General features: G+C 39.0%; 1 protein-coding gene across 1 annotated transcript in view; it reads left to right on the forward strand.

Annotated features, from left to right (window-relative positions):
* LOC104498626 (zinc finger protein 407-like) overlaps positions 1 to 6,878 on the forward strand; it is a gene marked incomplete at its 3' end in the record, with an annotated part of 45,036 nt that extends 38,158 nt beyond the window's left edge. Inside the window, exon 5 of the mRNA XM_010142065.1 lies at positions 6,700 to 6,878. Within this exon, the coding sequence (XP_010140367.1) occupies positions 6,700 to 6,878 (179 nt within the window). The remainder of the gene's footprint in view (positions 1 to 6,699) is intronic.
* Between the last annotated feature and the right edge of the window lie 5,106 nt (positions 6,879 to 11,984).

Below are 11,984 nucleotides of genomic sequence, written 5' to 3' on the forward strand. Positions count from 1 at the left end.
TTGAGGTTGGTTGCAGAGTGCTAGCACTAATTTCATGTGATTGTGCCCCCAGTCATTTAAAACCTAAATAAAAGGCAAGATTTTTGCTTTTGGAGGAAAAGAGCAAGGAATAATTAACCCAGGTGCGTGCTGATAATGAGGAGACTGAGAAAATACATGGCCTGGCTGCAGAAATGATCTGAGGGCTGGAGTACCTCTGCTGTGAGGACAGGCTGAGAGAGTTGGGGTTGTTCAGCCTGGAGAAGAGGAGGCTCTGGGGAGACCTTTCAATATGTGAAGGGGGCCCGTAAGAAAGATGGGGACAGACTTTTTAGCAGGGCCTGTTGTGACAGGACAAGGAGTGATGGTTTTAAACTATGAGAAAGGAGACTCAGACTAGGTATAAGGAAGAAATTTTTTAAAGCGAGGGTGGTGAAACACTGGCCCAGGTTGCCCAGAGAGGTGGTAGATGCCCCATCCCTGGAAACACTCCAGGTCAGGTTGGACGGGGCTCTGAGCAACCTGATCTGGTTGAAGATGTTCCTGCTCACTGCAAGGTGGGGTTGGACTAGATGAGCTTTAAAGGTCCCTTTTGACCCAAAGCATTCTGTGGTTCCATGAAAATGTACCACATTTCTTGTCTATATATGCACATATATATGTTGTTTATGTATGTTAATGTATAGTAAATAGTTTTATAAAGTTAGTTTCAACTAACTTTCAGTGTATTGAAATATCATGGCCAAAAATACATTCTATTTTTTATTATTTCTTGTGCAATACTGTATTGACCTGTAGTACTCAGGAGGTAAGCCAATACTGTAATTTTTAAGCTTGTGGTCTGCACTGAGTGCCAGTGGTATATGCAGGTTGCATATTAAGTTGTAGCTACTTTGCGTTAACTGGCAATCAGTTTATTTTATTTTAAAAACGGAAACGTAGATGAGTATGCTGGGAAGAATTTTTGGTTGGTTTGTTTGTCTGCGTTTTCACTTAGTAGAAGTTGGGCAGAGTGACTGTCATTGTGGAGGTTGTGATTGAATAAGCCTGTTCCTATAATGTAATTACCACAGATTGAGGTATTTGTTTCTTTCCTGTCAAATGACTATTGCCCATTAGGTTGTTTACTGTCACTCTGCTGAATGCTGCTTTTCATCCAGTCTAATGCAAGTAAGAAATAAAGGCAGGCTAGGAGGGTTGTATTTTGGGCAGCAGCAATGCTGAAAAAATCCTGAAAGGCCCCTGCATTTAAATGAGTGAATGGAGCTCTTGGTGCTTCGAGGGGTGTCCGGTAGCTCCCAGAACTCCTGGCTGGAACTGGAGAACACTGAGCATCAGGAATGTCCTGGCATCCATATATGCAGCAGTGGTGGGAAATGCGCTCTAGCATTCAAAGCTTTAAGGAGTGTTTACAACTGAAAAGTGTTTAGGAAGATTCTGATGGTTTTCCAAAGTGAGGTGAAAGGAACTGGGTCTCCGTAGCTCATCCACCAGAGGTCCAGATAGCAGAGGATTCTCCAGCCGAGCAAGATATGTTGGAATTGTAGCACTAACTATTAGCTGGATGTGGGAGTATAAGAAATAGGGCAGTTTATAAAATGGTAACATTACACAATTATAGAGTAATTTGCATATGATTTCAATGGATTCCCCATTGCTTTCCATCAGATTTCAGTGTGTCTCTGAAAACTCGTGTTTTATTACCAAAAAGAGTTAGGGTTTGAGGAAAGAATGACTAGGCACACTTTTTATGAACTGTGCTATCCACGAGGTCAAGCTAAATGTTCCATATGACTTTGCGTTTCTGTAAACCTGTGGCTTTCCCTTTCTAGTGTAATTACATTATTGCAGTGTTGATTTAAAGACAGTTTTCAAGTAAGGTGGCCTTCTCTGTGAAAGAAACACCTGCAAATTTTTGGTGAATAACTGAGGTGAAGAATCTCTGATGGTACATACTGTTTTCATGAGAAGTTTCCTCTAATCATAACTGCTTTTTTTTCTGGAATAATGTGTCTGGGGGCTTTACTGTTTTTCAATCAGAGTACTGCAATTTCAGTGTCCTTCTTGCAGGTTATGTAGCAGCGTATGAACAGTGCAGAAGACCTTCAGAATGTTCTCCATATGAGAGTGAACTTGATTCATACCGATGAACAGGGAAAAATACATAGAAAGCTTTTCAGTCAGTCGGCTGTATCACTGTCTTTGGTTTTATGTTGTAAATAGTGACATCCACTGAGCTGCCCAAAGTCCTTTAGGTTATATGCACTTCTCTGCAGAAAGAGGGTGTTTGTACCTAATGTCCTGAAGAAAATCTTTGGAAAAAGGTTTATTTTGTACAAATAAGAGCCCTACAAGGTGCTAAAATTTGTACAACTTAGTGGGCTAGATAATTAACATTTTGCCTCATTTGCACGTCTGAAACCTTCCGTTTCCATGTCTTGCATTGAGCATCTTTCTGAAAATGTCAGGCACTGCATAATGGAAGACTGTTCTAATTTCAATTCCCTATTACTAAAACATCTTAAAAATAGGTCGTTTCCTCCTGTATTTCATTTAGCTGAATACAATGCTAATGTGTTCTCATGGACGAACCCCTTAGAAAATACAGGAGGCTTCCTATTCTGCACGGCCAAATTTAGAATTAACAGGTGTTTTGTGAATTTCTCTTACATCATGATTCTTATGCAAAATGCTTTGTAAAAGATGAGGACAGTAAATACTCTGGTATCAGGCAGCCATACCTCTGAATTCGCTGTGCACAATGGGCTGCTTAGACCGGTGCTGCTGGCTGGAAGGAGGGCAGAGTGTGACCTCCTGCATCCAGCTGCGAGGCCGGTGCTGAAACCTCTGCCTGGGGAAGGGATGTCAGAATCCCTGCCCTCATACAGCTGGTACTGCCTGCTGGTGGGACTGGCTAAGCCCTGCAAGATGGGAGAGAAGGAGTAATGACCACAGACAGCACTTACTGTGAAGACACTGAAGCATCTTTCTCAAATAAGGGAAGGCTGAGAGAGCTGGGACTGTTCAGCCTGGAGAAGACGCAGGGAGGGGATGTCATCAATGTGCACAAATGCCTGAAGAGAGGGTGAAAAGGCAGTGGAGCCAGGCTCCTTTTCAGTGGTGCCCAGTGACAGCATAAGAGGCAATGAACACAAACTGACACACAGGAGGTTCCTTCTGAACATCAGGAAACATTCCTCCTCTGTGAGGGTGACTGAGCACTGGTACAGCTTGCCCAGGGAGGCTGGGGAGTTTCCATCCTTGGAGGTAACTCAGAACCTGCCTGAAAATGGTCCTGTTTGAGCAGGAGGATGGGACCAGATGACTTCCAGAGGTCCCTTCCAACCTCAAACATTCTGTGATTCTGTGACTAAACTACAATTTTATATCTGACAAGTCATTGCCCGTTTATAATGTTTGACTGTGCAGCAGCCTTTAATTTATGGAGAAATTTAATTTATAAGAAAGACAGGTAACTGTTTGGTAGGAATGGACTTCTAATGGCAACATGAAATGTGCGGCTCGAACAGCAACGTGAGTGCATCACTGTGCGATGAACATTAGAGATAAAAGCCCTTTTTTATCTTCGGCCAAAGAGGTTTTCCTTTCATCTTAAGCAGTAGCTGCATTTCTCAGGAGGAACTTGTCATCCATCTCCCTTACTTCACAGCATTGTCCTTTACAGATGTGTAGGAGCTCTCCTGGATGTGTGCGGTGGAAAGCAGGCCTGTGCCCTTCCCGATGTATCAGTCTTTGATGGAGGAGGCCGTGCAGGCTTGTTGCAGGGGAAGTCTGGGCTGAGCTTCTCAGCTCCCCGCATTTCCTGTTCATTTGCAGCATGCCTTCATAACACGTCCCATCTTGTCTTTCACCATGTGTAGCACTGAGTGGACACTGAAAAATCTGTACGAGTCTTCTACTTCCCTTTAATAGAACTGTTGTGGGGTTTGCATTGAGGCACAAACCTTTCTTCATGTCCAATAAGAAGAATCACTGCAAGACGTGAAATAACAAAATTTATGTTGTGTTTCTCTCTATCAGCATTAAATATAAACCCATAGACTATAGCTTTAGACTAATTAAAGCTCTCTAATGAGATCCCTTCCTGTTATTGCAGAGCATGGAAAAATTGCCAGAAATGTAGACATTTTTTTTTCAAAAAGGAAAATGGATCATAAGGATGAAAGCGTGCTTACATTATGAAACTGTAATAGTAATTTAACTTAGAAACCTCTGGCTTAGCTTTGCTGGAAGAGAGACTGGCCTCTTAAGAGCTGCATTTATTTATTTGTGGCTGTAATTGAGAGTGGAACTCAAAAAATAGAAAGACTTTACTCAAGTTCTTTTGGTCTCGGCTCTAAGTTGCCAAATTGCAGAACAAAGGGAATCTTTATCTCAAAGTTTACAAACTCCTGGAAGTGGCTCTTATAGCACAACGCCTGTCAAATGCTTAGCTATCATCACTATTGCAACACGAGCATATTTTAGTTAGATGTTTATCAAGACATCCCTTTAATGAAAATACAGTGCTGTGTAAAATCACAGACCTCTGTGTTTATCCGTGTGGGGTGAAGTGGTGTATGTACACACAGAGACTTGTGTCAGACATACAATAACATACTTGTACAGTACTCAGGAGAAGACTCCTAATAAAACAGGCGTTTCAAGCATGCTGAATAATTAAAAACAAAACATTTTATATGCAGTACATTTTTGTCATGTCATATTTAAAGGTATTAGTTGGCTTCAAAAGTGCTTGGATTTGCCAGGTGATACCTTCGTAGTTTACTTTATGATTGCAATTGCTGCATTGCAACCTCATATGAGAGGCCATTCGTAATGCCTCATGACCTCATATTCCTCATTTCTGAATAAGCCTTTCTGGCACCACTCTCTATGGAAAAATATATATTTTAAAAATTTTTATTTCCCATGATATCAGTATGTTGGTGTATTTAGTCACAGATATTTACTGATGACTGAGTAAATGAGACTTTAGGATTGCTTCAGTTAAAGTGGTTGGAGCAAATTCACAAATCAAAGGAGATAGAACTGGCCTTTTATGACTTGAACAGGCTGGGATTTCTTCTCAAGTCTTACAGAGTCTACACGCAGTCTTTCCACAGATCCTTTATATATTTCAGAGAAATATTTCAAAGTAGAAAGTTCGATATCTTTCCTTAACATAATGTGAGAGCTGAGCTAAAAGGACACAGATATTTTATTTCAGATTTGTATGCTCTGCTTTAATCTACTGCATTTAAAGTATGACCCACAAAAGAAGGTTACAAGATTGTCGCCTGCTTTCATTGCAGTGTACAGTATCCTTTTTTTTTTTTAATAAAATACATGTTTCATTTTAAGAACATTTATGAGCATTGTAATTTTTCAGGGCTGAATCCTGAAAGTTGCTGAGGACCAGTATTTCCCATATTTTTCAGTGAACATAAGTATGTTCTCTGACATTCTCAGGAGTCTGATCATTATACTGGTATATAGCAGATGGACATGACAGAGGGTGAGCTTTGGCAGCACCGTGAGGCAGATACCAGCTTTACTATGACCATCTCCAAGGGAGACACAGGCACTCCAGCAGAATTTCAAGCTGCTACTTTGAGTTTATTTTGGGGGTCCTTTTTTTATGTGTCTGTTCCTGTGGTATTTCTAACAGTGACAGGTAAACAATCAGTTGCTCAAAATACTGCTGATGTCTTATTTGAATATTTGTGATGTGTTACGTATTTATATAGTTCACTTGAGTGTTTGTACTTTTTTCAGTTAATCTGAATTTCTATTCTTAGTTTGACGACATCAATAGTGTACAGTACTAAGAAAATCTAAAAAATTCGTACACAGGCTGCTATTTTGATGCAAGAATAAATGTAATGATTACTTCTGATTGAAATAAGTGAAGAAGCAGTATATTTTGTATGGAATTCATCACAGACTGAATAAATAGGAAATGTGAACGTGAAAAATTTTGGAATGATACTGCAAAATTTTAAAGACTGGAAATTAAAAATTACTGTCATAGCATGGATCTCTGTGGATAAAAGAAATGCAAAATCTTTTATATTAAGCTTTTTTTCAGAAATGTCATTATAAACATTTCTTTGAAAAAGATAAAACTAATTGTGTATGTATTCTGACTTTTATGCATGAAAACTCCACTGCTTGTGGAAAAGCTGTAATTAAGATATAAAAGTCTGTGCATATTTTCAAAAAGGTATAAACTTGATCAACTCAATTCTTTTTCTAGGAATAATTCATAAAGTGAAATGAGAGTTGAGGGAATATCCTTACAAAAATAATTAACAGCAACTCCTATGGAATGTGGGAACTGAGTAGGAAAGGTTCATGTGAGCTCTGTTTGGGGTGTTACAGGCATCTGTATTTCAGTTTCGCTAAGTTACTTTTGCTTAATTTCTGTTCATCACTGACTACCATCAAGAAAAATAAAAATTATAAGACTTTTGCAAATGTAAAAATTGTTCATTTTTAAATGCTTCTGGTTCAGATGTATTGCTGAGTTAACCTGAAACAGCTTTGGGAGCCTCCTTGCAAAGGACAACATTTATGCAAAACCTAAGAGGATGCAGAAATCAGGTGGATAGTGAGAGATGAGTAGTGACTAATTTTCTGCTATAACACTAGGTTTTATTTGAACAAGTAATAGGGAATACATTGCTATATAACTTCTTTTTTTTTTTCTCTTTTTAGGTCTAACTGTGCTGAAAACATCCGTAAACACATCTTACATACAGGAAAGCATGAAGGCGTGAAAATGTATAACTGTCCTAAATGTGACTATGGAACCAATATCCCTGTGGAGTTCCGTAACCACTTGAAAGAACTACACCCAGACATTGAAAACCCTGATCTGGCGTACTTGCATGCTGGTAAGGTCATTCCTCCCTTTGCTTACAAATTCTTCTCTTTTCTGTATGAGCATTCTTAAATGGTTGCAATAAGAAAGGTAGCTGTTATGTTATTATCATTTGTTCTGAAGAAGAACATGATTTTAAAATGGGCTTAGTCCTTTTCAAGTGTTCACAAGGGGTGAAGGTTATGCAGAAAGCACTGAAATCTATTCATGTTTCACATGCAAAGCTTGTAGTTCAATACATAAACATCAGAAGTGTGCGCTATATCGATGCCTTATTTTGAAATCCAGTTCAACTTCTGTGGAGAAATATTTTTTGAACATTTGTATTAGGTCCCTCTGTCCACCCTATTCCCTGAAGAACAGAAAACCAAAATTCTTTAGGAAATACAGTGGCGAATTAATATACTGCTTTAAAAATTCTTAGATTTCAATTAAAAAAAAAAACCAAACCAAACCCAGACAATGTTCAACATTAAATGATAAAACAGCAGAGATCAATAACGTACTTGTATGTTTTGAGGCTTTATGTTAGAGAGCACAAGCATGGAAGTCACTGGAGGAATGCAAAACAAAAACATTGCTTTGGAAACAATGCAATTAAAAGAAAAATATTGGGGTGTTTCCCGTTTAGGAACAGGTTTGCAGTTTGTTTTTTTTAGGGATCCTACAGTTCAGAATAGAAGGCAGACGTTTAATGGGAATATCAAGTTAGGAGAAAGATAAGAGTTCAGTGGCAAGAGGTTAGGAGAAATAATGCAAAATCAGGCTGGAACTTGAATGACGTGTGATATTAACTCAGGAGAGACAGATAAGTTAGACATCACTGGGTGAGAAGACAAGTCAGAACAGTGGGAAAAAAAGAACAGATGGTGAGAAGAAAGAGTTGGGGAATCCAGAGGAGGAAGAATCTTTGCGGGCCAAGTTCTCCCTAAGATGCAAATTAATCTTCCACTGAATTACTACCATTAGCAGTGCTGTGTCAGATTTTACTCTTCTTCTGTAAGGAACTGATCTCGTAATTTTTGAGACCCTCGTACTTGTAAAAAAACATGATCTAGAGAGCTTTTATTCAGCTCCGTGTAGTGTATACACTCAAGTTCTTTCAAACCCCTTCAGTCTTCTTAAAATGACGGCTTCTTTCCTGACTAGAGGCAATGTATTATTTGTACCATATATTTCTATTTGCCAAGTATTCCACTTTATTTTGGAACCAATCATCATGTCATGTCAGCATATGGTGGATAATATCTGGATGTGCAAACAAAATGCCAGTTGGCGGAATACCAATTTCAAAATAGGTCAGAAAACTGATCACATTTCACTATATTCTCACTAAAGTGAATGAATATTCAACTCAGATCTTAAACTGAGATACTGTTGGATTTTTTAATACAATAATCCCACTTAATATAAAATATTAAAATGCTTTCAATGTACAGATATACAGACATAACACAGATAGCCGGAACACTGGTAGAATCACTAAATTTTTCCAAAATTACAAAATCTGTGTAAGTTTCCACGTTACTTATTCAAGGCTATATTGAGGTAAGTTAATTTTTTATTGCAGCATGCTGTGGGTAAAACTGTTCAGCTTGCTTGTCTTGGCAACACAGGAAAACTGTTGTCAATGTGTTGTGCACTAACTCTGTCTATTTTCTATACATTCATTCTTGTACTGTAGAAACGCCCTTGCACTAAACAGGGTCCTGTACAAACGTATTAGTACTAGAAGAACTGCCGGGCTGGGCTAGAATCGGTATACGAGTACAGCAAAGGTCTTGAAATATTGTTTGCATAATCCCATTGCTGAAAGCGTGATACTGTGTTTTCCTCTCAGGAAGAAACGCTAGTAAAGCAGAACCTAGATGATAATTGTGCATTCACAACAGCGTTAAATTAAAGGGGGTTTCATTTCTTCTTTTCAATCCGTTTCTGACCGCTGGACATCTGAGAGTTAAAGGTTTTAGAGAAGATTTTTAGAGGAATGGAGGGATAACTCCTGTGCCCTAGCTAACATCCCTTATCAAAGTAAGATTTGTTCTGTGTCTGGTTCATAGTTACTGATGACTTATTGGTCACTGGCTGCACCCACAGAGAATCCACAACACGACATAGAACCCTTTAGGATGATAGGAGTATGAAACTGTCATACAAGATCGATTTTTAAACTTAAACATATTTGTCTGTCTTTTGTGTTCTAATATTGCTTTGTAATGGGAAAGCCAGCCCCTTTGCTTCTCTGAGCAGAACAGAACTAGAGTAAGTCTCATCACTGGCAAAGAGGCAAGACCACAACTCCAGCCACTCTGCAGGACCAGTCAGAAACTCCTTCACCACAATCCACCAAGAATGGAGCTGTAGGTACCTATAGGATGTGGCTGGGAGTAAAAAAGTCTGTTTCTCTGTGAAATTAAGATTGTCGGTTGGATTTCTAATTCAAAGTTAATGCTCTTTTTCATACAATGCTCTGATACTATTTCTGTTTAGCTTTCTGTGGCACCTACTGCATGCTTTATGGGTCAGTGGCAGTAAGGGGCGTGAAGAAGCTGCATTTCTAAGGGAGAGGCAAAACAATTTAGCTTCTACATGAGTAAGGACGATACTGTAATCAATAGGTAATGGTACTTTCTGCTCTGCATTTTTGAAATCCTGTGAGGAATGGATATATAGAAATGCCACAAAACCAGATCTTCAGACTTTCTTGCCTCGTTTTGCTTGCAGGCTCTATCATAGAGGGAGATATTTAACTATACAACTACATTCCTTATAAACCTTATGAAGTACCATCATATATTTTAAAACAATAACAGTCTAGCGAATACTTGCCTTTAACTTGTAACGTACTGCATTCGAACATCAGGCCTTTAATGCACGCCGACCAACAAAGGGGTATCTGCATCTGGACATAAAAGAAGTATTGATTGCATTTGCTGATTACGCCTCAAATACCAATTTATACATTTAACCTCTAATTTTTATACAAATCATCAAATCTGGTTTTGAAATGTCATTGTGTGTTGTTTGGTAAGAGCTTTATGTCTATTTCTTGATATTCTCTGACCCATTTTCTCAAGGTCTGTGTTGAAATTGAAATTTTGTTTGGAAAAAAGCCAGAAATCCAGTGATTGTTGATTATCCACAGTATTAATTTATTTTCTTTAAAACATCACATTTAAGATGCTCATGGATTTTATAGCTGTTCTAGAACACAAGCAGGCTTACTAGCGAGCTCAGGCATCCTGCAGTTAGTGTTTTGGTAATGGAAATTTGGTTCTGGTGGAAACTATTCATATTCTTCGTTATCAATGTGCAAATCTGAAAAATTGACATTACAAATGGGAAATTAATACAATAAGCGAGTGAATTGTCATACCATGTTGACTATCTTTTTAGTGATTTTATTTTAAATGAGATTATTTGATAAAGACATTTCTTCTGAGTTGCTCACTGTGGACTTGTCTGTATGGTGAGTCTCAAAGTAAGCTGAAGAAATCTTTGGATTGATTCTCTTGCATTTCCAAGGAATCAGTACTCCAACTGTCTTTCTCCGTGCTTTGCTTTGGAGCGGTATCACTTGGTAGTGATAATTTCAGTTTGAACTAAATAAACATGACGACACTATTATGATGCATTGTTTATATCCAAAGAGCGTAATACCTATGGCTGGACTTCACTGTTTTTCCAATAGCTTCAGAGCCCATGGCATCTCACTGTGCACGGTAGTCTTCTGTGGATACTAAACTGGCCGTAAGGCAAAAAGCTCAAGAGAAAAGAGGAGCGGTTTGCTCGTTATCGTTTTCATGATCGTGTTGGAAGTTCTGGAATGATACTGGTTTTTTACTGTCTTGTTATTGCTGTGCTGCACTGTTAAAAGTGAACATGATCTCCAAGAATGATTGCTGCTCTAGGAGGTCAGGATAACCCAGTTTTTCACTGAGTGACTGATGCAGGGGGTTTGCTCTGTGTCTGAGTTTCCCCATGTGCAAAATAGGTGCAATGCCTGCAGAGTTCGAGTCACAAAGGTTTTGCTTGCAAATGGCTTCAAACAGCCAGTTCTGTGATTAGGAACCGCTGAAGACATTGAACAGAAAAACTGGGGAAGTTTTACTTGATTTAGAATTAGCAGTCATGCACAATTTTTCTTGGAAGTCTTTAAATTAAAAAAAAGGGGGGGTGTGAAGTGAAGGCAGATCGAGTCATTTTAAATCTGTTTTTAATTTGAAAGTTTGTGAAGCACTCAAGTTATCCAGCATGCTCTGAGAGACTGCCACCCTGGGCTCTGTGAGTAGGAGTGGAGGATCACTTACTCTTATGGATCCTGACAGAACTAAAAGCATGAGACACTTCCCCTCGCTGCACAGACGTGTTTTGGGGAATGCCTAGAAGTAGAGCTTTGTGTGCCTGTGCCTTCGTGAAAATTATAGGTGCCTCCGGGGTTGGGCATCCACAGAACAAAGATCGTGACGATGGTGTTTTGGCAGTTGGCTGCCTACGTGGTGATTGAACGCTTAGTACTCATGAAGAGTTACATAATTCATGACCAAAATGATAGATAGGTACTTGATTATAGTGTATGAGTTGCTTCACAGGGAGAAAATATCAGACATGAGCTACTCTTAATCTAGCTGAGAGAAGCCTAAGAAAAATCAGTTACTGAAAGTGCAGTCAGACAAAATGAAATGAAAAACAAGGTGTAAACACTTAGATACTAGCCAAAGAAATTAACCTGTTCTGTTCCTTTGAGCCTCGAGAAGACTGGATGTCTTTCTGGAAGATAGGTTTTAGGAGGGCCCAAGGTTGCTGGGTTCACTGCAGAACTAATTAAGTGTTATTTAGGGGACTTTGATATACCAAAAGTCAGACTATTATCTAAGAGTCCTTTCTAGTCTTAAATCTTGAAACAGTGTTAAGCTACAGCCTGTTGGTAAGGTTGTGTTTGTGGCTCTGAAGTTCTCGGGTGTTGTGATAGCAAAGGGATAGCTGGGGAAGCACCAAAGTCCCCTGAGTGTTCTTTCTCAGAGATGGCTTTCCCATCATCGGCGCTGAATTCTTATCTCTGAGCCTGAGGTACCTGTGCCTGAGTAGACATACCCTTGCCTAAAATAAGTTTCTTCCT

The sequence above is a fragment of the Buceros rhinoceros genome, unplaced genomic scaffold (genome assembly GCF_000710305.1).
Source record: "Buceros rhinoceros silvestris isolate BGI_N320 unplaced genomic scaffold, ASM71030v1 scaffold12720, whole genome shotgun sequence".
Taxonomy (NCBI): Eukaryota; Metazoa; Chordata; class Aves; order Bucerotiformes; family Bucerotidae; genus Buceros; species Buceros rhinoceros.